General features: G+C 34.7%; 1 protein-coding gene across 2 annotated transcripts in view; it reads left to right on the top strand.

Annotated features, from left to right (window-relative positions):
- The window catches only part of Tmx3 (Thioredoxin-related transmembrane protein 3), a 53,113-nt gene that overhangs the window by 17,388 nt on the left and 15,487 nt on the right, over nt 1-20,238 (top strand). For both annotated transcript variants that reach the window (XM_069845497.1, XM_069845498.1), the window contains 6 exons: nt 1,995-2,139; nt 2,483-2,675; nt 3,250-3,303; nt 8,348-8,540; nt 9,222-9,414; nt 18,880-18,981. In XM_069845497.1, coding sequence (XP_069701598.1) covers nt 1,995-2,139; nt 2,483-2,675; nt 3,250-3,303; nt 8,348-8,540; nt 9,222-9,414; nt 18,880-18,905 — 804 coding nt within the window. In that variant the 3' untranslated portion in view covers nt 18,906-18,981. The remainder of the gene's footprint in view (nt 1-1,994; nt 2,140-2,482; nt 2,676-3,249; nt 3,304-8,347; nt 8,541-9,221; nt 9,415-18,879; nt 18,982-20,238) is intronic.

The raw sequence follows: 20,238 nt of genomic DNA, 5'->3' as shown, positions 1-20,238 counted from the left end.
CTTTTAAAATTTAATGTAACCTAGATGTTAGAAAGAGTATAACATAGACCAGCCTCCTATAATGCACAGTGGGCAACAAATCTGCGATAATGTGGGCTACACAACTGGCTTCATATGGATGAATGACGAACAATCAAGTACCCAACATTAAAAAGAAAAAAAAGCATGAAACTTGTGGTCCTGGGTTTGAATTCATATAGAGTATGAATGTTTTTCTATTGTTCATGATCATGAGACTTTTTTCCGTCCCATTCTAGAATGCAAATTTCTTGAAAACCAATGATAAAAAGACTTACATTTCAGAGAAAGAATAATCTAATGTAAGTATTATAATGTAACTCTCATCCTGCAAAAATTGTATTGCTATAATATGAAGTATTTCATGTTTACATTGTTCAAATAAATGTTTATACTGTATGGTATTATCTCTTTGCGTTAAAATAGAAAGAATACTAAAATAAGCCATTCCCACTATGGTTCTGTTTAATACGCGATTATTATTCATTCCTTTGAAGAGCATCTTACCTAGGTTTCACTGTTGTTCTTTATCAGACAGAAAACCAAAGAGGCAAGTACATGTACTAACTAAAGAAAAGTTTAGTGAGATTGTTGCAAATCTAGAAATGTCTCATTCTTGCATAACAGAGGAATTAAAATACAGTAAAAGAGTAGAAATTTAAAGATTTTGTGTTATAACTGATATGTACATCTATTATCAGGCAGTAGGCTACATCTCACTTGATGATATTGAAGGGTCCAGGGGAAAAACACGTTTATTCCAAATTTAATAATTTTTATATTTTAATTGATTCTGGCAGTTAAAATTGATATCTTTAAGATTCCCTAATCATACAGAGGAAAAAACGCGCTTGGTTCCACATTATAAGCATATTAAGGAAAGGCTTACATGGGAAGAAACTGTCAGTTCTGCAAGTCTGTAAACGCATTCCTGAAAAATTTGCATAATGTGACTAAATGTGTTTTTCGTCTGAACCCTTCAAATTGTTTGTATACATCTGAAGTCTGATTAGTGTTATATGTATCTAGTCAGAGATGTATGAAATGGAGAGAGGAAAGGAACTGGCCACACTACCCCATTATCTCTTGGCCTACTTGTCTCATGAGTGACGGCTTGTTGGTGTCACTTGTGGGGTTCAGACCTGTCTTGAGACAGTTGACTAAACAGCAACAACTTAAGAGAAGCAATGATAGCTTCTTAAAACAATTCCGAAAATATCTATTTGTAAATGGGCAATATTTTGAACAGTTTCTGTGATAAGTGCTAATGTGCATTATATGTCAAAATTATTTAGATTTATTGCTTTTATTAGTACTAATATTAATTTTGATTTCAATATTAGCAAACTATCTCTGAAGTTGTGGCTGATATGTACATCTATTATTTATCAGGCAGTACATTTCACATGACGATATGTTCGAGGAAGTACAATTGTTTGCATACATCTGAAGTCTCATTAAGATAATATGGATCATATGAGGAGACAAAGAGGAAGGCAGAAAATAAGAAAGATGAAGAAAGTTGGGTTTGCAGTGAAATACCTGCCCACGGGCAGAACACTGAATGAATGAATCTGAAGTCTGATTAGTGTAATTTGTTACTAGTTAGCAATATATGCAATGGAGGAGGAAAGGAACTGGCCATACTATCCCCATTATCTCCTGGCTTAGTTGCCTCATGAGTGATGTCGTACTGTTGTCACTTATGAGGTTCAAACCTGTCTTCGGACAGTTAACTAAACAATAATATTAGCAATTCCATGCTGTTGCGATTTGCCTGCAGTGTGTGCTAGAAATTGAGACAGGGTTAGCAGAAACAAATGCTAAGTCTTTGCTGACACTTCAAAGAATTTCACTGTATATGTACAGTTAAGGAAATTAGTGGGGAAAAATCGTAGGCTACTTTATAACTAATAAATATTGCACATATAGTTTGACCTTAATTTCTCACTGTTTTTTTCTCTCTTTTTTTGCAGGATACATATTCTGATGTAGCAGAAAAGTTTCAACCACACGGATTTTTTTATTCTGTATTGCCTGAAATTGCGAAGAAACATATCACATTTACAACACATCCAACAGTCTTTGTTTACAAAGAAAATTCACATTATTTCTTTCCTGGTTAGTAGAATGTGACATATTTGATTTAATTCGTATAACAACTTAGTCTTTATTACTCGTAATTAGAATCAAATTAATTATTTAAAGCTTGACATTGATAATGCTACTTATTTCCTTTGGAAATCGTATTTTGCTGTTATGCAATGAGATAAAATAGTATGTGATTAAGTGGTATAAACATATTGTTAACTGTGAGCATCATTAACTTATAGGGTCTGTGCTAGTTTTCTCTGTCATTGAATATTGCAATTTCTTTTTATGATCACTTCCACAATACCAGTACTTACATTTTCATCATTTAGATTTGGTTTTTCTATTAATTACACCATATGGTTTCCAACAGAATTCATAAATGAAGAGACAGAGCTGGAATATTTAAATGCCTCCATGTATGACTGGATAAATGCTGAAAGATTTGCAACATTTCCGAAGATAACACGAGGAAATATTAATCAGTTACTACAGACAAGAAAATATCTTGTTTTGGCTGTAGTGGAAGAGAACAAGCTTCAGGAGATACCCACTGAAATGCTGGTGTAAGTATCTAAAGTAGAAGACATGCCAAACTTATTTTTATCGAACAGACAACTGTCTTTTGAATGCTAGTTCTATAATCCTTCATAATATAATTTTGTGTCATCTTCTCACCTTCTACAATAGACCAGCTATTGTATTGTCAGAGAAGTATTGCAACTGAGTGTGGTCTACTCTATTGAGAGAAAAGAGCATTAGAGGCAACTGCTGAAGAGTGGAAATGCCTAACAAAAAAGTTTTTATTGCTTTTTCTCGTTAATTGTAAGTTGTTGGTTATGGATACACTATGAAAATCCCTAGTTATTTTTCATTACAACTTGTTTGAATTTGTACTTAGACAATTACATAGACTGTAAGTATATGTATTTTGTTTTTCTGCAGATTTTCTTTAAAACATTTTACCTACAAGTAAATTTATTAGAAAATATAATTCTTGTCATTTGCTGTTCCTTTAATATTATTTGAGAAAAGGTACAATAGATTTCCCAATGTGTCATTATTTGATAATAGTTGTAATTATGTTTAAATTACCCATTTATAAATAGGATGATTTATACTTCATTATTTTTGTTACAGTTTTAGAGATATGATTGAATCTGTCATCATGAAAAATAGAGATAAGTTTCATAAGTAAGTATCAGTATCTGAATGTTTTAATTTCTTAAAGTTAAACTAAGGTGATATCGTATTGGCCCGAATCTAATATGATGTTTTTTTTTTTTTTGGATAAAAACAGTGCTGCGAAAACCAGACTCGTATTATAATAGAGGCCTAAGCCATTTCAAGTGTGAAAGAAGTCTACTTATACATTACCAGTATACAGACTATTATCAACGTATTGTGCAACGTCTTCTTTCGTGACATGTACAGGATTGGGCCTGCTGCCCTGTCTAGGTCACACATTCAATCTGATCTAACCTATTCCCGATTTTTGTTACTGTACTGGTACCATACTATTTCCATACTCTCTCTCATACATTGGTTAAATTTTGTTTAAAGTTTGTTTGAAGATTTAGTAAATTCATGTAAAATACGAAAACAAAAGTCTGTAAATAATAATTATAGATGACTGTACAAAGATGCAGTGCGCGCTATTTATTTAGTCAACATTCATAAGCTAACCACCAATGAGATTCTGCATTGGATAATAATGAAGGATTTGGAATAAATTACGGCACTACAGGAGGTAAAGGTAGAGTTTATTAGTTTTTTCTTCACTCTATAACATTTTTAATGTGTACATTGTATATAGTGTAATATTTTTATTTTCCTAAAAAGAACATCTGAAAATTTGGGACCATATTATATTCAAGGTCGTACTAGATCCGGTCCAATACGGTATTATGAAAACAGTACCAAAATTAGTGAACCAGGGAAGCACTCTAAATTTTGGTTAAATGTTCGCTTATCATTTATTTCTCTTTCTCGAATTAATAATATAATTTTCATATAATAGAGTTAACAATTTTTAGACATTTGTTGATATTATTACTGTCTTTGAAATTGAAGTTTATTTCAACATCTGTTTCAATTTCATTGATGTAGCTAATAATATTATTGTTGTATATTTTATTTGGAGCTAAGAGGGATGAAGTTACAGGAGAATGGAAAAAGTTACACAATGCAGAACTGCATGCATTGTATTCTTTACCTGACATAATTAGAAACATTAAATCCAGATGTTTGAGATGGACAGGCATGTATCATGTATGGGTGAATCTAGAAATGCATATAGAGTGTTAGTTGGAAGACCTGAGGGGAATAGACCTTAGGAAAGGTCAAGGCGTAGATAGGAGAATAATATTAAAATCGATTTGAAGAATATGGGATATGATGGTAGGGACTTGCTCAGGATAGGAACTGACAGTGGGCTTATGTGAGGGCGGCAATGAACCTTGGGTTCCTTAAAAGCCATTTGTAAGTAAGTAAGTTATATATTTTAATTTGTATGAAATATTGGAATATCTGTCCCATAAACACCTATAATTTTTAATTATGGTTTATTTAACGATGCTTGCAACTGCAGAGGTTATATCAGCGTCACCAGTATTCCAGAATTTTGTCCCGCAGGAGTTTTCTTTTTACACGCCAGTAAATCTACTGACATGAGCCTGCAGCATTTAACACTTAAATGCCATCGATCTGGACTGGGATCGAACCCGCAACCTTGAGCATAGAAGACCAGAGCTATACCAACTATGCTACCCAGGTCGACAACACCTATATATTCTACCTATGTACATATCAAATATATAAGAAGTGTTCATTGTCATAGATGTGAATTTTCTAATTTTAACACAGACATGCTCTTGATGTCTATGACGGAACTAGAATGTGAACTTTGTTTTCATTCAGTGTATGTTCATGCTTCTGATAGGGAATAGATAAAAGGAGGAAGGAAGAAAAGAATGTTATGTTTTCAGAATCTTGTTAATGAGATTACAAATGAAGAGTACAGGGTGATAACTGATGAGTAACGTTTTGCTGTTTTTACAGGAGAGCAAGTTAAAAGTTTCAAGACCAATTACAATCTAATGTCTTTGAGTTATCATTCCTTAAATTTCTTTGGACTAATGAGAAGGTTATGCTGTACAGTTAAACTATACAAATCTATACGACCCGAGTTATTACACGACATCTTCAATTTAAATCCATGCTTAGGAAATAATTTCATGTGCACCACTAATTCAAGGGTTCATTTGCATAATTCAGAGAGAAGGAAGATCTTTTCATTATGTTATGTAATATCAGTTAATGCAATAATAGTTTCAAGCATACTTCGAACGTTTAACTATTTACCTATTCTACATGAATTAAATTTTGTTTACAAACACTGTTTTTATAATATGGTAGAGCTTCGATTGTCACCATCTTCAGCTATTGTCTTTTCTATTAACTGTTGTTCGCTATTGAATACTATTAAATTCAGTTATTGTCAAAATTGCACTAAACATACATTTCTCCTGGATAACTAACATTCTCACATTCTCTAACATTCAGTTTTGTGATCAAGAAAGAACTTGTCAGTTTTTTATTTCAGTTTCTAAGTCTTTTGTACTAGATATGTGATACTGCCACCTGGCATATGCCAATTCACAGTTAATAATAAATACAACAAACAAACTTGGCATCCCATCTAAACATGCAATTCAGTGTTTATTGAACTTTACGTCATTTATTAAGCTTTTATATTGTATTGAAGTCCTATAAGAAATGTAACGGATTTAATCATTATTAATTAAATTAAATCGGTGTGGTAATGTTAAGGAATAATCTTTATTTTCTTGTAATATGTAATTTTGTTGAAAGTCACCAGTGGCAAAGCTCTTAAGAGGCTTTTGAGGCTTAGCCCACCCAACAAATTTGAATTATTATTCATAGTAACAGTAGGCCTTTAAGTTAGTAATAACGATATATCATAACACTCGGTTGCACTCTGATCCTTCCATATATTAAGTTCACTGTTGGCAGTCATTCCAGTATAGAAAGAGCAGTGCGAGCAGTGAGGCTTAAGGTAAAAGCCTCTAAAGGCATGGCTACGACCTTGACTCGCAAACTTGAGGGTGACCAGGGACAGGACAAGGCTAACCTTCCGTCACAATATTACAATGCGCTATATTGATGATATCTGAAAGCGTTGCATTGTTGAGTTTAGTTTAATCAACAGTGCATGTGTGTGTGTGTGTGTGTGTGTGTGTGCGCGCGCGCGTGCGTGCGTGCGTGCTTTTTTTTTTATACAGATTTTGTGTAAAATGGGTCATACTGAGAAAACATTGATGTCATTGTAGAATTAAAAGAGAAACTGTATTTAAGTTGGACGTATGGAACATAATGTGCTTACAAAGATAGGAGATCAACACCACATTTACATATTAAAATAGCAGACAAAGGAAGACAAAATATAAATTTTCAGTTTTCATGGTGTGAGAAATATCCGTAGGTAACAGGGTGCGCTGAGACAAGTTATATTGTTTTACCTGTATTCTGTTTGGGGGTGAAGATGAGTGGTCATTGTCTTCTTGTGGGGTTTGTGTCACAAAAAATGTGACAAATATAAAAGCCAATAAATGTCTGTTCTGTAAAAAGATACAAGCTAAGCAGATTTTTTTCAGCCTATCCAGTATTTACACCTTAGCTTCACCACTGAAAGTCACAATTTAAAAGGAAAATGATTACATGGGGCTAGATTTTGTGTTTAGAATAAATTGTCTCTATAACGTGGATTTGAATGATGGGTGGGAAAACATGGCCCATGGACTAAATACACCCCTCCAATGTGTTCTCTTCAGATAGCGAGATAAATAAGTTTTTAATTAATTTTTTTAATATAAATCTATGCGAATATTGGACAGAAGTTGGCAATAGACGAAGTTAACAATAATTTAAGGACAAATGTTATCGTTTATTGTTTGTTAAAGACTTCATCTGTGTAGTATTGCTTGCATTCCAATGCTACTCATGGCTCGATGGTTGACTTCAGTTTTGTTTCCACCCTGGCACACCTTCTCTTGAACTGTTCCATCACACACAGTGCCAAACTAGCTTCTGTGTGAATACTCAACAGTCTAGTTCACTCGCTTGCATGTAAACATTGTCTTTTGTTGTCGACCTGGTTGGCGAGTTGGTATAGCACTGGCCTTCTATGCCCAAGGTTGCGGGTTCGATCCCTGGCCAGGTCGATGGCATTTAAGTGTGCTTAAATGCGACAGGCTCATGTCAGTAGATTTGCTGGCATCTAAAAGAACTCCTGCGGGACAAAATTCCAGCACATCTGGCGATGCTGATATAACCTCTGCAGTTGCGAGCGTCGTTAAATAAAACATAACATAACATTTTGTCTTTTGTTCATGTTGTATTTGTATTACAGTATCTGATTTCCAAACAATGACTAGTGCTTCTAAGAAACTGAAAGTTGACGTGTAATGTCGAGTGTTAAAAAATGAGTGGTTGTGAAAGTATTTTTTTCACATCTTACCATAATAAGCCCATTTGTCTTGTGTGTGTCCCCCCTCCTCCAGACCTTTAAAATGAATATTGATTTTTAGATGTGTATAATTCTTTCTGAAAATGTGTAAATAAGTTCATGACAATCATTATTTGCATTTTCAGATTTCTAAAAATGAATATTGGCCCTCCAAAAAAAATTAGTTTTTAATTTAACTCTCCTATAAATAAGTTCGCCCACGCCTGGTTTAAATGAATCGATTATTATTTCGATAACTGTGGTAGTTTCGTTGAACGAATTAATTAATGATGATAACCGAAGCTGCACTGTATAGATGAGCACTTCAAAACTGACCTGTGTAAGTTTGTCATTGTAATTTAATTCTGAATTGTATCATGATCAAGGGACATAATAATAAGTAACTCTATTTGTGGAACTGTAGGTCACCAGTAGAGTCATAATATCTGTATATTATTCTCTTTTGACGCTATAACTATGGTATAGTCTTGATTTTAAATTAGTAAGTATTGTTAGCAATGTTTGGCCAGATTTTGACATGTATTACTGAGGAAAATTTAAGAAATTAGGAAGAATACTACATAAGAGTTGCATACAGCTGTTGAATAATTTATTTGCTGTGAAGGAATATTGATATGTTTTCGGTTAAACTGTGTATTTTGGTTGTGCTGCTGAATCTACTGACTACCGCACTTTATATTGTTTTGTCAGATGGTTCCAGTTTGGTTGGGTGGGAAGTCCAGAATTGGCCAACTCTATTGCAATGACTGTTGTTCCACTTCCATATCTCCTGGTTGTCAATTCAACCACTAATCATCATCATATCCCAGAGGATGATCCTAGTCAGCTAACACCAGAAGCAGTAACTATCTTCCTGGAACAGATTCATAACCAGTCGGCTCCAGTAAGTTACCTTCACAGTAAGCGTATTCATAGTGTTTTCTCTTCCTCCAGTAGGTCAATTACTATCTACTAACGTGGGCAAGATTTGTTTTATGACAAATTTTAAAGCATTTGTGGTAGACAGAGTGGACAGGTTTTGCTAAGCACTCCACTTTCCTTGTGAAGCTCGCAGAAATAGTAAATAACAGCAGCAAAGACTAAAGAATATAAAATTCAGAGGAAAATAACTTAAATAATTGCACAAAGGTTTAATGTTTGCACTTGTATTTAAAATAATTTGGTTTATTTTAATTAATCTGACTATTTTAGTGCAGTTGCTCGTATTTTAGAAAATTAAACATTACGTTATATTGTTATCGGAATAATGATTCAATCACATGTAAAATCGAAAATAAACCACATATCATATTTCTCGTAGGAATAGTTTGAAAATCTCTTTTGATATGTAATACTGCATTTGGTAAAAATGTATCACTGTGGTTTTTAGTGCATTATAATATTGTAATGTATCGCTGTGTTTTTCAGTGTAGTATGGCATTGTACATTATATAAAGTGTGTGAAGTTTTTAATTTATGCTATGTGATGGTAATCTTATGTCAAACATAATTTTTATATCCATTGTAGATGTCAGTACAGTCTGTGTATGTCTTATATGCTTCTATAGAGTTTCTTTTTCTGCAGAGTTATGGGGGGAACACACTGCCTGTGAGATTGTACCGGACTTATTTTGAAGCTCGCACTTCTCTTGCTGAGATGTGGCAGGGAAATCCAGTATTGACTGCTGTGCTTTTCGGTCTGCCACTTGGTTTTCTCAGTTTGATATGTTATTCAATTTGCTGTGCTGATATCATGGATGCTGATGATGAAGAAGAAGGTATGATATGTGAACTTCGAGTTTTATAAATTAAAACATGATAGTTATGATCCAATAACACAGTTTTTTTTTTTTTTGTACAGAATTTTTCTTGAATCTTAAAAAGGCCGACATAGTGCTAGTTGTTAAACGGTGCTCCTACCTTCCTTAACCTTTTTGTTGCTCCTTCTAAAACAATGGTCTTATGTACGAGGGCTGTTTTTTTCAACCTCTGATGGTCCATAAAAAAAAGATAAGTGTAAATAATAAAATGAATATATTACCAAAAGTTATGTACAAACATGGTTACTTTTCGACATAATCACCGTGAAGATTGAGGCATTTGTCATATCTGTGGACAAGTTTTCCATAGAAAGTTGCTGCCAGTGAGTTAACATTGTTTAGTCTGGAACCTCTGCCCTCTTAGCCACTTTTTCAGTTCAGGAAAGAGGTGGAAATCGTTCGGCACTAAGTCAGGGGTATAAACTAGGTATTTAAACACTTCCCATCGAAATTGCTGAAGAAGCTGTTGGGTTATAGCAGCACTGTGAGGGCAGACGTCATGAATCAGAACTTTAGAAGTCAGCATGCCTCTTCTTTTATTTTGAATGGCTCTCCGCAGTTGTCATAAAGTCTGACATAAACAGCTGCATTAATCGTAGTCCTCGAGTTTATGGAACAAGTAACACATCTTTTTGGTCCAAAAATTGGTAGCCATGACCTTCTTGTTGTTGAAGATTTGTTGAATCTTTTTCGGTTTGTTTGGCGAGTTTGAGTGCATCCATTGTTGTGATTTGTTTTGTTTCGGGAGTGACATTGAATCCAGGTCTCATCTCCAGTCACAATTAATTTACCAGTGGCAGCTCATGAGATTTTAGCTTGGTAGGGCTGCACTAAAATTTTTAATATACAGCATTATTATGTTTTATGTACCACAGCAAAAATTAATTATATTAATACATTTTACCTGTATTGAAGCTGAAGCTATAATCAACCACTGAGCCTGTCCTTTTTGGTTTTGCTGCTGCTGCTGCTTTTGTCGTTGATGTTAATATTTGTTTATAATTAAAGTTTTGAAACACTATACACTATAAAATTTAATTTAAAAATACTATATTGGTTTGTGTTATTAATTTTATTGGCGATAACATTTCATTGTTCAATTCACAATTTTATTTGAAAACGAAGTCTAGCCTTCTTTATTTGCTGCTAGAAAATTTATTAATCATTTTATCATTGAAATTATCAATATTTTCAATCATCACTTCTTCTACGCTTAACATTGGCAAAGCAGCAAGACAGTCTGATGTCATTGTACTGGTTAAAAAAGTCTTCACTCTTTTCAGAATAGAAAAACTCCTCTCAGGCTGAGCAGTAATCATGGGAGTAATAAGAATTATTTTAAGGAGAGTGAACACTTCTGTGCAGGAATCACTGTATCCAACATGATTTTGTACATTTTCATAAGTCAAGAAATATTACGGAATTCTTGCCTCTCGCACAAAACGGATAGTTCTGTTTTTATGCGTTCTTTACACAAGAAAGGATAAGCTTTCAATGGTTTCATCAAGTTTAGCTGAAGAAAATTGTATGTAATTTATATTGTCTTTGAAAAGAGAGAAATTTAACAATTTTGCTGCTGACAAATGCTTATTGAAAGCATATCTCTCTTTTACCTGACAAGAAATGATATCACACACTTCTTCCACAGGGACAAGATTTTGCGACATACTTTTCCTTTTCTTCATAGAAGAAGTTTCTTCTTGTTGATGAGTAACAGAAGGTAGTTTGTTTCTTTCTTTCATGATTGTCTCAAGGAATGAATTTACTGCATTGTAGATATTGGTGCTGCATATCCATATGAGGCATGATATGATGAAAAAATTCTAGCCAAAAGTTGAAGTCCAAATCATTCAACATACGATGAATCCCTGTAGCTCCTTGTACAGTGAACTTATTTCTTTCAGTTTAAAGTTTCTCAAAGCATTCTGTTAAACTCTCCTTACTTTCAGAAACAGTATTAACTAATCGGATATGAAAATTCCATTGTGTGTTTGATCCTCCAGGTATTCGTCTAGAAATACTATCCAGCCCAGCTAATCGTGAGGGTGAATTAGAAAAAATGCAGGTATAGTGGCAAGACTATTGAAAAAAAATACGAACTTGTGAATTCTGTGATGCTGCCTTTTCTATGATAAAATTCAGCTGATGTGCATAACAATGCAATAACAATGCACAAAATGTGCATATTTATAATATTGTTTCATAATTGTACACCTGCCTTCTCTCCACTCGGTGACTCCGTTGTAGGTCTGGGCGATAAGTTTGTCACAGTCGCCATTCAGAACTGTATTCAACTGCTCTAAAATGCATTCCACTAATACTTCAGCATTTTGGGCTTTTGGTTTAAACAACTTCCACAATCTTTCATGCACAGCACTGTCCAATTCATAACTGAAAACAATAACATGCTGCTTATGACCTGATACATCAGTTGTATTGTCTGACATGACTACAAAAATTTCAGCAGATATTTCATCACGACACACCTCCAGAATACAGTCAAGAAATTCATTCTGGATTGTCTTGAAGTTCCTGTAAACACTTGAGTTCAAAAAATGGTTTTTGAGAGACTTATCTAACTTTCCAGCAAATTTCAATAATCCTCAAAATACACCAGGATTCGATGTCTGTCGTCATGGCCACGTAATGGAAGTTCAAATTTCCCGCGAAACTTCATACAGTCTATAATTTTCGAGAAAATTTCTCGATTTTGTCTCACTTTCTCATTATGTTTGTTTGCTGTCTGTAAGCATCACTTAGCTGATTTGCGATGTTTACTTTCCCTAACATAGCCAAATCAATGACATACTTTGTATGTTTTGCAGAATCATCGTGTTTTTAGCTTTCTCGGCTAAATGTTTTAAATCATTTACTCTTGCTTTTGTCCAAGTCACATCACGTCTGAACAATAAACACAGAAAGCAAAATAGCGCATTTTTTTTTTTCAGGACAGCCACACAACTATTTATGCTTATAATAAATAGAAGAATTAAATTTCCTAGAGTAAGTCTGATTTCTGTTGGATGATGCCTGAGAAATAACTGAGTCAGGAGTTTCACGACCTAAATTCATTATTTCACTCTTCTCTGCAAACGACAGTGATGTAAAACTGATATTTTGCAAATATTTAACACTGTTCTTGTTCTTATTCATATTTGTCTTAAAAAAGAAACTGTTTAAATAAACAGATGCACATTCTTAAAAAAAACAATAATAATACAGTGAAACCTGCCTTTGCAGTCACTTCATTTAAACGGCCACCTGGCCAAAAGGCTAATGTTTTCTGGAACCAATTGGATTTTCCATAAGATCAATACAAATTCTCTCTTTATTTAGCAGCCACCTCATGTGCCGGCCAGCGGCCGGGGTCTATTTGGATTGGAACCTGACTATAACAGTCACTGTCCAACAAAAAATTTTTTCACGGATACTGTCTGACCTATTTTTTTCGATGGTTAGAGGACAGGAAGCAATATCACGAGGACAATAGCTAAGTGTACAACAGTACATCCTCCATATCTTGGGGTTAGTTTGTTACTGTTTTATGACTTTTGTCACTTTCCACTTTGATTCTGCACAGCTATAAATTCTTACTCGTTTTTAAAGGATTGAAACACGGACTTTTTCTATCGAAAATGTCACAGCATGTTTCAGGTCAGTAGTTAACCATTCGAATTTTTTTATTTTTTTTTTCTTCTCCTCTTTCTATCTTTCTCTAGCTTTTACGAATTTTTCTTCTTTTCATTCAGTTGATTCAGAGGAACTGTGAAGTTAGTTTGAGAGAGCAATCATGTCTAACAATAAATCTAGAGTGGTGTTAAGTTTATAGGTAAGACGAAAAATGATTGAAGAAAGTGAGAAGGGAACATCTGCGAGAAAAATTGCAGAAATATTCAAATGTGGAAGGACACAAATAAACGGTATAATTAAGAATAAAGATGAAATATTGAAAGACTGGGAGAAAAATATGCATGGTGGCCAAAAAAGGAAGAGAGAATCTGTTTTCAGTAATGTAAATGATTTCGTTTACGAATGGTTCAAGTATGCAAGACCAAAGAAATTGCCAGTAAGTGGGCCTATGATTCAAGAGAAAGCTCTTGAAATTGCCAAAGAGCTCGATGTAAGCAATTTTGTTGCTAGTAATGGGTGATTAGAATGCTTTAGAAAATGGCATAACATTGCATTTTGTTCCGTGTCTGGTGAAGGAGGTGACATTGCAACCAATGTTATTGAGAATAAAAAAATAGACTGCCTTCAATTCTTGCGGAATATGAACTCAGAGACATTTACAGTGTTGACGAAACAGGTTTTTTTTTTTTTCAGGGCCCTCCCTAACAAAACTTTAAATTTTAAGAAAAAAGAGTGTAAAGGGGGAAAGTTGGCAAAAGACAGAATAACCTTGTTCTTTTGTTGTAATGCTACAGGAGAAAAAGAACCACTGTTAATGATAGGGAAATCATTGAAACCGAGATGTTTGAAAAATGTTGACATGGGCTTATTGGGGGTGAAGTGGACTGCCAACAATAAAGCTTGGAAGACATCATCATTGTTTGAGAATTAGTTATGCGATTTCAATTCCAAGATTAAACGACAAAATCACAATGTGATGCGTGAAATTGGTGTTTCTTCCCCCAAATACGACATTACACCTCTAGCCCCTTGATCAAGGTATTATCCAGTCATTTAAACTGAGGTACCTAAGCGAGTTTTGAAAAGGCTAGTTACAAGAATGGAAGAGGCTGACATTAATATGCACGATTGTTGTACGGGCACAGTACTAAAAGTCAATGAAATTCAGTATTTTCATGCTGATTCATAAAAAAACCGCAACCTTAATCAAGCGGCCACCTGATAAAATGGCCATTTTACAAGGTAACTTCAGATGGCCACATTAGACAAGTTTCACTATATGATAGCATATTCACAGAAAAATTATGTTTTTGGCAAAATAAAAAGAACACAACACACCACAAAAAAATGTGAAATCGCTGCCTGCTATGGTCTGCATTCCATACAGTCCTAAACTGTTGGTTTCACAAAACCAGTACCCCACCCCACCATTCTCAAACAATAGTGAGCCTACAAGTGTATTATGTAGGCACAACCCGAGCTGCTACATATAGTTTGACAAAAGCATCCCCTGGCAGTGCGCTATGTATAGATGACAAAGGTATCTACCGGCATTTTGCTGAAGACAGGATTTAAGCTAGAAAATAAATAATTGTCGCAAAAATGCACAAACGAAAAATTATATTTGTGCAAATTGCGAAAAGCTTGTGCAATATTATAAATAATTCTACAGAAAGACAAAATTAATAAAATATGCTAGAAACAAAAAGTTATGTAATTTGTTTCTTGGATTTTTATTACTTTAAATCCACTTACCACACTCTATATATACTTATGTAAATAAATCTTTAGACTTAGGTATGTTTAGAATCAATTACTGCTGAATTTACATCACATTAAAATACGTCATTTTATGGCCACTCTAAACATTGAAATTCTTTACGAGTAGGTCCTTCAAGATTTATTGTTAGCAGAGTGCTAACTCTTTTTACTGAAGGACAGTTTCTAATTACAGTTTTTACAAGATTCATGCAACTAAATTCTAGCTTACAATTTACAGTATGCGATGGAATTATATAAATCAATAAGAAGAAATTGTTCGCTTAACTTACATGAATTGGAACAACTCTTTGAAATCCATTCCTGAATATCTGTTGCTCATTACCTTTTTGAACATTGCCAATTGCATTAGCATTTCATTTAAATTCAGATTCTCCAGAACTGATTAGTTCATACACATCTCTGATTTAATTTTTTCCATTACCATCCTTGTTTCTGAAGTGCAATGTGGTTGTCGCATTTTTGTACATTTACATTGAAAATTTGCTGCATTTTTAGAAGTCGAGTAGCAAAATGCGACAAATGCGACTGTGGCTTAAACCCTGACCGAAGACGAAGATAATAGAACAGTGGCGCGCGCAACCTATTGCATTAGGGTGGGCTCTTCATGTTTGCATGCTACATAGGTATACAACTTACAATATCTCGAACATATTGATAATTTGATATAATTTTAGTGAGTTCTGACATCAAACCAGAGCAGCAGCCAGAAGGAGGGTAAGAAAACAGAAACTTCCGGAAACTAATGATAAAATAAATTGGTAATTAAATAAATCATATCTTATTTACTTAAAGGTGAACTCCATTCTGCGTTCCTTTTTAGAAAACTCCTCAATGACATCGCTATGGAATGTAGGGGATTTTCAGATTTCTTTCAGCTTTTTCTTCTCAATGGACATCAAGGCTAAACTGCTTAATCTTTCTTGCCCTTGAGTTGATCTTTGAAGTGATTTAATCCGCTTAAGGGCAGAAAATGACCTCTCAGCAGATGCAGATGTGCTTGGTATGGTCAAAACCAGTAGGGTCAATTTGTACAATTCGACAAATTCTGTGTGGAGTTGTTTTGATTTTAAATGTGTCACCAGTTCATGAGGGTATTTTCCACGAAACTCTTCCATTGAATATAGGACTGTCAATTCATTTTTTAGACTAACTATATCAAACACTGCACTGTGCTTTACATTCAGCGCATCCAGGGCGGAATTAGGAAAATTTAATTTATAAGACTGAAATTTGTTTGGATCAAGCAATGAAATAAATTCCAACTGAGGGAGATTTCCAAATCTATCTGTAATATGGTTTGTCACATTGTCTATTTTTTCAAAAAATATTCTCCTTTTTTTTATGACATCATTTTCCAGGCATTTTCTTTTTCGCGGCACTTCTTCACATTCGACTTCATTACAAACATCACTCCATAATGCATCAAATCTGTATCTCTCATGTAGAACAATACGTTTTGTTTCATTAACCTTTTCTACACAATACAGAATATCCAAATGCTTCGTTTGAAGAATGTTGTACAGAATGTCAATGTATGCATAGATCTTTGATAACACATTTAGAAGAAATTTGGTCTCAAACTCTGAAAGGAAAGACAAATATCCACGCGCAAGAGCAACAGTTTCACTTTCACAGTCTGATGAGTTGTTGAGTATATTTTTAAAAAAGTCCACCAGCAATTTACGGTTCTCCTTTACAATATTGACTATTCTGGAAGAGAAATTTCATCTTGTGGGTGCATTTCTTGGAATTATTCTGTTGGAATATTCAGTAAGAGCATGCGCGCATTTTGTAGACTTGGAGAAGAAGCTACTTAGTCCATTCAATGTCTGAAAAAAAGATCCGGCACTCCTTAATACTCATAGCTGACTGAGATAAGACTAGATTTAGGACATGACTGAAACAATGAACAAATAGACCTCTAGGATAAATGTCTTGAACTGTGGTTTTAAGTCCATTTATTTCTCCAGCCATCTCTGCCGCACCGTCATATGTTTGACCAACTAATTTGTCTCTAATATCATAAGATCCGACTATGTCCATTACATGATTAAATAAACCATTACAGGATCTATCTGCACTCACATCAACGAAGGAAATAAACGTTTTTTGAACCTGTGCTGTCTGGTCATGGACATACCTGAGAGTGGTGGATAGTTGTGATTTGTTGCTTACATCGGATGTTTCATCTAAAATAACTGCAACATGCTGGGCCATGGAAATGTCATTCTTAATAGATTCCATCAACACGCCACTGATAGCAGCTATCAGGTCATTTTGAATTCTGTTGATGTGCCCTTAAATGTTGTAGACGACTCTACATGTTCTTGAAGAGTAGTGTCGTAGCTGCTCAACAAATGTAAACATTCTATATTGTTGCCTTTGTTAAGTGAATCTTCACTTTCGCCATGCCCTCTGAATGGCAGTACTTGCATGGCTAAGAAGCACGTTGTGTCGATTAGGCTTTTCATTATTTCTCTGTTCTTCTTCACTATTTCATTGTGACGCGCCACATCCGATTTCAATTGTTGATCAAGTTGGGTGTTAATACGAACACTTCCAAAACAAGAAAGCTGAACAACCGAACGCAAATGACATTGCGATCGTTCGTGTTTGACAATGGCATTGCTGAGATTATTTAAATTATTATAACCCTCTTTGTTCCACACACATTGTTCGTTACAAATTAACGGTTAGCACGTCTAGCCGCGAAACCAGGTGGCCCGGGTTCGATTCCCGGTCGGGGCAAGTTACCTGGTTGAGGTTTTTTCCGGGGTTTTCCCTCAACCCAATATGAGCAAATGCTGGGTAACTTTCGGTGTTGGACCCCGGACTCATTTCACTGGCATTATCACCTTCATCTCATTCAGACGCTAAATAACCTAAGCTGTTGATAAAGCGTCGTAAAATAACCTACTAAAAAAATCGTTACAAATTAATAAGCATGGCCAGCAAAATAATGACTGCATCCTGTTAGCTAATTAGTTTTCACATATTGGTTCACATTGAAATAACGTAAATATTCTCTACTCTTTTCTTTATGTAAAAACTTAAAGTTCGGAAGTGCTGGCACTGGTCTTCCCCCCACAGTTACAATTTCAACTTTTTCGTTCAATGATCTACAACCGAAAGTCCTTTTAAAAATCTGTTCAATTATACAGTGATCTTCTGCCATATTACAACAATATCGCACTAGTTTTACCTCACTTTGTTTAAATAAACTCTATAACACACTCACTTTACCAATAGAAGTTCAAATAAACACTATAATACAGTAATTTCATCACCAAAAGCGCTTTCATTAGCGCCTACCAGCCTAACGTACTACGGCAATGGGCAAGACACGTAAATCAGGGCGCATGCGCCAGCTGCTCTAATGTACTGATTATGAAGGGAAACACTACGCTCACTGCAGGGCCAGGGAGGCTCAGCAAGCCGAGCTGCCCAACTCTCCAGTGACGAAAGATGACGCGAGAGCGAGCACACAGCGGACAATAATTGAAATGCGATGTACAGTACCAACCAAAAGGAAATGAAAATAGGATGCCAAGCCAAAATTTGCTGAAATTAGTTAAGGACTCTGCAGACTTTCTTAAATTAACAGTATTACTTTTAAATACAAATTTAATAAATTTCTTCCTGTCTGTCTGGGTAGGCGCAGCAGACCTAGCCTACCCAGAATGCACGCCACTGTAATAGAAATAAATAATATATTCAATACATAGACATATCTTTCTGAAATGGCGTACTGCTAGGTATGGCTGCAGTCCAGCAGTCCTTATGGACACACTGCTACTGGAACTTACTGTTCATTTCACATAGGATACAGATTACAATATTGTTACTACCAGTTATTTACTAGTATATGAGTTCTGGCATACATAAGAAAATCATAGATAGATAGATAACATTTCAGTACTAAATTTTAGTCAAAAAGTAATATACCGTAGTGTGTAATACTCATAATTTGTTTGGTGTCTAGTAATGATAGAATCTTTTCTTTTATTTCAGATGTGACTCATGAGAAGAAAGAGTAATCACTAACCAGGTGTAACTTAAATATTGTAAATATCAATTTTTAATACCAAAGCAGATACATCAGGGAAATATCAGGTATAGTTATTTAGCTATGTTCAATGTTCGATTCCTTTATTGTTTTTGTTTTTACGTTTATGTTATTTGTTTTAAAATGTAATTTGAATGTATATGTAGAGTACATAATGTGATATGTAATTCAAACACAAAATAAGATTTTCTTAATTTTAGAAGGCACAGTGCAGAAATTCAGCTAAAATATCTGTTTTGCAATTGCTGTTGGTACTGTGTACTTAGCAAGTGCAAGGGACTTTACAGTTCATATAATTGTTAAAACTTCCCTGTCTTGTACTTCAGCAAAAGAATAGTAAGACCTGGTTAGAATTAGGTTAGTTTTCCTCAGATATAGAATACTCTGACTTCGTATTTATTTTCTGAAAATGTCTTGAGTTAATACATACCGGTAAGCCAAATGAAGGAGTAATGATTTTGCTTTTTAATTCCTTCATATGTAACTTTAAGTATTTAAATTTATTATTTGTTCTTTGTGTAAGTATACATAAGGTCCACTGCTGTGGACCATGAAACGAGCAGACCTGGGTTCAAATCCTGGTTGAGATTTCTTTTGAGGTTTTCCCCTTCAACCAGTTAACCAATTGAAGCAGAATTGCTGGGTAACTTTCGGTATTAGACCTCGGACTCATTTCACCTTCATTAAATTCAACTTCATTTATCATCTTTCAATAGTTTTAAGTCGGAGTTGCATCAGATTTAGTACCATAGTTTGCACACAGATGATATCTAAGGGAGCTGCATAAGTCCCAGGGGGACGGAGGGGCTTTTAAAGTAGACTCCTGTTGGATTTGGATGATGTGCAGCTCAATCGATAGATGGCACACCAAATAGTGAATCACAATACCTATATTAATGCAGTCTTCAAGTCGATATAGGCTGTAGTACCATGACTTGCATACAGATGGCATTGATCTGAGAATAAAAATATCAAATAAACTACACAATATCATTTCTCTGTTGTGTTATTACAATGTACTCTACACATGTCTAACTTGCCTGCCACTGGAGCGCTACTGTCGCATCAGCTGTTGAGTGTTGGCAAAAAAAGTGTCGAAGTTGCGTGACTGTATGTATCAGATTGTGGATGAGCTTCGTAAGACTTGGGCAGAGTAGCTGAATCAATAGATGGCACTAAATACTGAATCACAATACCTACATTAATGTAGTCATCAAGTCGATATAGGATGTAGTACCGTGACTTGCATACAGATGGCATTGATCTGAGGAAGCTCCTGAAGTCCCAGGAGGGTGGAAAGTTGA

The sequence above is a fragment of the Periplaneta americana genome, chromosome 14 (genome assembly GCF_040183065.1).
Source record: "Periplaneta americana isolate PAMFEO1 chromosome 14, P.americana_PAMFEO1_priV1, whole genome shotgun sequence".
NCBI classification, from domain to species: Eukaryota; Metazoa; Arthropoda; class Insecta; order Blattodea; family Blattidae; genus Periplaneta; species Periplaneta americana.
The sequence above is the reverse complement of the archived record's forward strand: the minus strand, read 5'-3'. Positions and strand labels throughout refer to the sequence as shown.